Raw genomic sequence first — 7,253 nt, forward strand, 5'->3', positions numbered from 1 at the left:
ACACGTGCGATTTTTCTTTTCGAACAAAGCAATCCCGTGCTAAGCACCGATATGTTTCTCTTGGATCCAGCTTCATTTAGTTGATGCCCAGTGTTACTGACTGGTTGCTATAGCAACTGGGCAGCAACTCTTTCCCTGCGACCCTGCTAAATGCTGAAGCAATGATATAGCAATCCACCATTCCAGAAAAATAACGCCTCTGCCCAGACTTCTATTTTCAGCTTATTCCCAGTTTTATCAACTCCTGGCTGACCTGCTTCTTTATGCTCCTCTCTTCTCTTTTTTTTTTTTCCAAGGGGTAATACACCCCAAACATAGTTACATCCATTATTTATTTACAACTATCTCTTTCACTCATGGATTGCCCAAATGTGCCACAAGAAATGCATGGCAACCCATATCCTTTCTCCTTCAAGCATCCTTCAGACTGACGGGGGTCTTTTCTCTGTCAACCTCCCCACCCAAATAACGCTTCAGTCGCTGTCCGTTAACTGTGAATTCTCTTCCTGATTTTTCATCTTTCACGAGGACAGCTCCAAATGGATACACTTCCATCACAGTAAATGGTCCAGACCAACGGGACTTAAGCTTTCCAGGAAATAGCTTCAGCCTGGAGTTAAACAGTAACACTTGCTGATTTTTCTCAAATACTCTTTCCTTGATCCTGCTGTCATGCCATTTTTTTGTCTTTTCCTTGTACAGCTTTGCATTTTCATAAGCAAACAACCGCATCTCGTCCAATTCATTCAGCTGCAGCTTTATTGCTTCTCCCGCCACTACAAGATCCAAATTTAACTTCTTCAACGCCCAAAATGCCTTATGCTCTAATTCTACAGGAAGATGACACGCCTTCCCATAAACTAAGCGATAAGGTGACATGCCTAAAGGAGTTTTAAAAGCTGTACGGTAAGCCTAGAGTGCATCATCTAATCGTTGGGACCAATCCTTCCTGCTGGGATTTACCACTTTTTCAAGAATTCCCTTAATTTCTCTGTTCGAAATCTCCGCCAGCCCGTTGGTCTGCGGGTGATATGCCGTGGCTATTTTATGCTTTACACTGTACTTAGCTAATAAGGCAGCCAAGACTTTCTTGACAAAGTGCGTCCCCTCATCACTGATTAGTGCTCTTGGCGTCCCAAATCGTGTAAAAACATTTTTATGCAGAAATTTCATTACCACTTTGGCATCATTCGTTGGACTAGCTACTGCCTCCACCCATTTCGATACATAGTCCACAGCCACTAAAATGTAGAGGTTCCCAAAAGATTGGGGGAAAGGTCCCATGAAGTCGATGCCCCACACGTCAAACAACTCCACCTCCAAAATGTAATTAAGTGGCATTTCATTCCTTGCTGAGATATTTCCCACTCGCTGGCAGCGATCACATCTTTGAAAAAAATCGTGGGCATCCTTGAATATAGAGGGCCAATAATAACCTGATTGAAACACTTTGGCAGCAGTGCGTTGTCCACCAAAATGACCACCATATGGAGCTGAATGACAGTGTTCCAAGATACTGGAAACTTCAGTTTCTGGTACACATCTTCTCATTATATGATCTGGGCACTGTTTGTACAGGTACGGCTCATCCCAGAAATAAAATATGATGTCATGTAAGAACTTTTTAAGCTGCTGTTTGGTGAAATCAGGTGGATGTACACCCCCAACTAAAAAGTTTACAACATCTGCATACCATGGTACTTGTTCTTGCTCCACAACCAGCAGCTGTTCATCAGGAAATGAGTCTTGAATTTGTAATTCTGCCTCTAAATTGCTGCTGTGAGTGTTAGTTTCCAGCCTTGATAAGTGGTCCGCCACTTGATTTTCTGTCCCTTTTCTGTCTCGGATTTCCAAATCGAACTCTTGCAGCAACAAAACCCAACGTATTAGCCTCGGTTTAGAATCCTTTTTGGCTATCAAATACTTGATCGCAGAGTGGTCCGTGTACACAATGACCTTAGTCCCCACAAGATAGGATCGAAATTTTTCAAAGGCGAAAATCACGGCCAGCAGCTCTTTTTCAGTTGTAGTGTAATTAATCTGGGCATCCACCAATGTTTTGCTTGCATAGTAAATCGAATGAAAAATTTTGTTCTTCCGCTGCCCAAGAACAGCTCCAATCGCGAAGTCACTGGCGTCGCACATAAGTTCAAAAGGTAATGACCAGTCAGGAGCTGTGATCACTGGTGCTGTAACAAGGGCTGACTTCAATCTCAAAAATGCCTCTTGACATTCATCAGTAAACTCAAAAGGCCTATTTTGCTCCAGAAAGCTGCATAAAGGTTTGGACACCTTAGAAAAATCCTTGATAAAACGCCTGTAAAAGCCAGCATGACCGAGGAAACTTCTAATGCCTTTTACTGTGGTAGGGGCTGGTAGTTTCTCAATAACTTCCAGTTTAGCCTTGTCAACCTCTATCCCCTTGCTAGACACTTTATGCCCCAACACAATGCCTTCTTGCACCATGAAATGGCATTTTTCCCAGTTCAACACTAGATGAGTTTCTTCACACCTCTTTAAGACTTTTTCTAAATTCTCCAAGCAACCTTCAAATGAATCCCCATAGACAGAGAAATCGTCCATGAATATCTCCAAAATACTCTCAGCCATATCTGAAAAAATCGCCATCATGCACCGCTGAAATGTGGCCGGTGCATTACACAATCCAAAGGGCATCCTCCTAAAGGCGAATGTGCCGTATGGACAGGTGAAATTAGTCTTCTCTTGGTCTTCAGGCGCGATAGATATCTGATTATACCCAGAATACCCGTCAAGAAAACAAAAGAACTCCTTTCCCGCCAAGCGGTCCAACATTTGGTTGATGAAGGGCAAAGGGAAATGGTCCTTTCTAGTGGCTTTGTTTAGTTTTCTATAATCCATGCAAACCCGCCACCCAGTAACTGTGCGAGTAGGAATAAGTTCGTTGCTGTCATTTGTAACTACTGTAACACCCCCCTTCTTTGGAACACATTGGACCGGACTCACCCAAGTGCTATCGGAAATTGGATAGATTATCCCATAATCAAGCCACTTAATGACTTCTTTTCTAACCACGTCCTTCATTACTGGATTCAACCTCCTTTGCTGCTCCACAGAGTGAGTACAATCAGATTCCAGCAAGATCTTGTGCATACATAGTGCTGGACTAATCCCTTGAATATCAGCCATTGTCCATCCAATCGCCCTTTTATGCTGCTTCAGCAATTTCAGCAATGCCTCTTCAGCAACAAACTCCAGACAGCTAGATATTATCACAGGTAAAGTATCATTGTCGCCCAAGTACACATACTTTAAATGGCTTGGCAGCGGCTTTAACTCCAGTTGAGGTGGTTCTTCAACAGATGGTTTAGGGGCCTGAAAGTGCTTTTCTGGCAAATTTAGAGCTTCAAACACCTTACTATATTTCTTGGTTGGTTGGCAAGAATCTACCCATGTAATCATCTCCTCATCTTCACTGCTATACTCCTCCTCATCTCCAAAAATCTGGGTTCCCATAGCAGCTTTTTCCACCCTTTTATTGAACTTCTCAGCTACCAAAGTATCAACAACGTCAACTCTAGAGCATTCTTCCACTTCATCCGGGAATTTCATAGCTTTAAACACACTAAAGGTGATTTGTTGGTCATTCACCCTCATGGTAAGTTCACCATTCTGCACGTCAATAAGAGTACGCCCTGTAGCAAGAAAAGGCCTACCCAAGATTATAGGTACCTCTCTATCCGCTTCATAGTCTAAAATGATGAAATCCGCCGGAAATATAAATTTATCCACTTGAACTAACACATCTTCAATCTTGCCCTCGGGATGAGCCATAGATCTGTCTGCAAGTTGTAAAGTAACAGTAGTGGGTCGTGCCTCACCAATACCCAGCTTCTTGAAAATTGACATAGGCATAAGGTTGATACTAGCGCCTAAGTCGCATAATGCTCTTCCCACATCTCTACCCCCAATTGAGCACGGAATTGTAAAACTGCCAGGATCTTTTAATTTAGGGGGTATTTTACTTTTCAACATTGCGCTGCATCCTTCTGTAAGTGCTACAGTTTCAAACTCCCCCAAACGCCTTTTCTTCGTCAAAATATCCTTTAAGAACTTGACATAATTCGGCATTTGCTCCAATGCTTCGACCAAGGGGATATTAATATGCAACTGTTTCAGTAAATCCAAAAACTTTCTGAACTGACCATCCTATTGTTGTTTGTGAAATCGCTGCGGAAATGGAAGGGGCGGTTTAGGACTAAAATTTACTGGAGCAGTTTGCTGACCCTTTGCTGTAGCAACTGGGCCAGTTTCAGCAATTTCCTGGGCAGTTTTGTTACTTGTTTCTCCTTCGCTTTGGATTGAAGTGGGCTCTCCACTACCCTGTATTTCCTCAGAATTTCCCAGATTTTTACCATTCCGCAGCTGAATAGCTTTACAGTGTTCTTTCCCATCTCTCCTTGGGTTTTCTGTATCACTAGGCACAGATCCTTGTGGCCTAGTTTTCATTTCATTGGCTAGCTGGCTGAGCTGCATCTCAAGATTACGAAGAGAAGCTGCTTGGCTTTGTATTACTGCATCGTTCTTAGCCATATACTCCCTCATTAGATTCTCCAAAGAATTCGGCTGGGTGTTTTGAACATGTTGTGAAGGTCTCGGCTGTTGTGAAAAACCTGGTGGATATGCTTGTCTTCCTTGTGCTGGTGCTGTGCTTGAACTTGCTCCTTAACCCCCCCATGACAGATTAGGATGATTCTTCCATGCTGGATTGTAAGTGTTAGAATATGGGTTGTTGTTGCGGTTGAAATTCTGATTTCCCACGTAACAAACGTAGGCTGGATTTGAAGGGAAATTCTCAAAAGTATGCCCGTCCCCACAATACACACATGATACTTCTGCACTTTGAATGGCAGCAGCTGGCTGAATACTTCCTCCCAAACTCATATTCTTCAAGATGTTGGTCATTGAGGCCATTTGAGCTGTTAGAGCCGTTAATGCATCTACTTCAAGAACTCCCGCCACCTTTCTACTTGTAGGAGCTCTAGTGTTTGACCATTGATAGTTATTACTTGCAATCCTTTCCAAAATCTCAAATGCTTCGTTGTAAGACTTGGAAAGAATGGCTCCATTGGCTGAAGCGTCCAAGACCATTCGAGAGGCTGCATTGAGACCATTGTAGAATGTCTCCATTTGTATACAATGTGGGATACCGTGGTGTGGACATTTTCTTAAAAGCTCTTTGAATCTTTCCCACGCGTCACTAGTGGACTCATCTTCCAGCTGCTGAAACGACATGATTTCACTTCTAAACTTTGCATTTCTGGTGGGAGGGAAGTACTTTCTTAGAAATTTCTCAGCCAAGTCATTCCAATTTGTAACGGAATCGGGAGGAAGGGTGTTGAGCCATGATCTAGCTCGGTCCCTTAAAGAGAACGGAAATAACTTCAGCCTTAACGCCTCTTCACTTACTCCTTGAAGCTTAAAAGAATCGCTCACCTCCAAAAATGAACAAAGGTGGAGATGAGGGTCCTCCGTTGGCATCCCGCTGAACTGCCCCACAGTTTGGAGCATTTGAAACATGACCGGTTTGAGCTCAAATTGAGCTGCTTGTATTTCTGGCCTCACAATGCCTGGATTTAGCTCATTAAACATGGGGGCAGCGTATTCCCGTATTGCTCTGGCTCTGTCATCCGCCAAAACAATGAGATTAGTAACTTGCTGGCCATCCCCCTCATCATCAACACATTCAGCCATAGTGCCTCGGCTTTTAGCCTTTTGATCTTTCCTCCTTTTTCTGAAAGTTCGTTCGATCTCGGGGTCAATAGGAGCAAGTTCACTGTCCTCTTGCTGGTTCATACACTGTAGGTACCTGAGATTGCACAACCCGAACCAACAAGGTTAAAAACAATGAAAATAAATTGTCAAATAGTTGATAAAACAGAATTTAATTTTAAAGTCCCCGGCAACGGCGCCAAAAACTTGTTGTTGAAAATTCTAACGTTTAAAATATGTGCAAGAATACACAATCGGCAACAAGTAATACAGTGACAAAGCGTCAAAGTTCGTATCCACAGGGACTTTTTAACTAAATTAATGTAAAATCAACCAAAAACAACTTATAAAATAGTAACCAAAACAAAGGAAAGAGTGGGTAATTAACCATGAAAATAATTGTAGACAATAAAGGAATTAAACCAAAAATCAGAGATTAAAATGACAAAATACTGGGTGGTTTTCAGATATTAGAAAAATGGATTCGGGTGATTAATTCCCCTCGGTTCGTTCCAGTTGTTACAGCAATGGCTTAGCAATGGGTTAGCAATTATGACAGTGTTAACAAATTTCGTAAAACCCAGCAAGTTTTTCCCAAAACGTGCAATCTAATGTCTATACTCCCCTTCTATACATTCCTGCATGAAATCAAATTATAAACATTCATTTAAGCATCAATTCTTAAGTTATGCAAGGTAGCAAAACATTCCTATTCTACTACTCAAAAACACCTAAAACTAGATGAATCTCTTGCATCAATTGAATGAAATCAGCTAGACTTCCCTTTTCCAAGTTAGATCTAGCTTAGTAAATGCTAAAAATGGCCAATAATTAACATTCAATAACAGTAAAGCACATTCAATTGAACAAAGACATAATCACTTAGCCATTGCATTTATATGTTGAGTTCATACTTGAGGGTTCATAATCACCCAAACCCTTAGGAAATTAGTTCATAGTTGCAAACTTAAACATGAAAATAATACAGAAGTAATCCATGGAGTTTGCAGAAATTAGATGAAATTAATACAAAGAGAAAGAAATGGTGTAGGAAGAATGAGTTATGAGCTCAAATCCTCCTTATGGCATCAGCCTTCTTCCTTCTCTGTTGGTCGTACTCTTCTTAAATCTTCTCCCTGAAACCTTCTCTGTACTTAGCCAAAAATTCTCTCTATTTCTAAAAATGGTCCTTATCCAAAAAATACGGCCGCCTCCTTTAATTCTAGGGTACTTTCCTTTACCCTGATTGGACAATCCAGATCACTTGCCTACATGTACTTTGTCCCACATACTCAGCTGACTCAGTACTCAGTACACTTGCCACCTGGCCGCCTCTTTTCTCTTCATTTAATCCAGCTGGAGTATTTCTTTTTTCACGAAGTCCTTTTTCTCTAGCTTCTGTTTAATTGCTAAGACTGACTGCTACAGCATTGTTGAGTTAGCATCCTCCCCTTTTTAGCAACATTTCCCTTTGATTCACAGTTCCCTCAGCTCCTGTTTCC

At 41.7% G+C, this 7,253-nt stretch overlaps 1 protein-coding gene and 1 non-coding gene across 2 annotated transcripts; one reads left to right on the top strand and one right to left on the bottom strand.

The window, feature by feature from the left end:
* Positions 1-411: 411 nt before the first annotated feature.
* On the bottom strand, positions 412-879 carry LOC133779576 (uncharacterized). The gene has a single exon (XM_062219524.1). The coding sequence runs from the start codon at positions 877-879 to the stop codon at positions 412-414; it is 468 nt and encodes a 155-aa protein (XP_062075508.1).
* Positions 880-5,185: 4,306 nt separating this feature from the next.
* Positions 5,186-5,292, top strand: LOC133781237 (small nucleolar RNA R71). The gene has a single exon (XR_009870024.1). It is a non-coding gene; the product is annotated as a small nucleolar RNA R71 (small nucleolar RNA).
* Positions 5,293-7,253: the final 1,961 nt, after the last annotated feature.

Source organism: Humulus lupulus, chromosome 5 (genome assembly GCF_963169125.1).
Source record: "Humulus lupulus chromosome 5, drHumLupu1.1, whole genome shotgun sequence".
Classification (NCBI taxonomy): domain Eukaryota; kingdom Viridiplantae; phylum Streptophyta; class Magnoliopsida; order Rosales; family Cannabaceae; genus Humulus; species Humulus lupulus.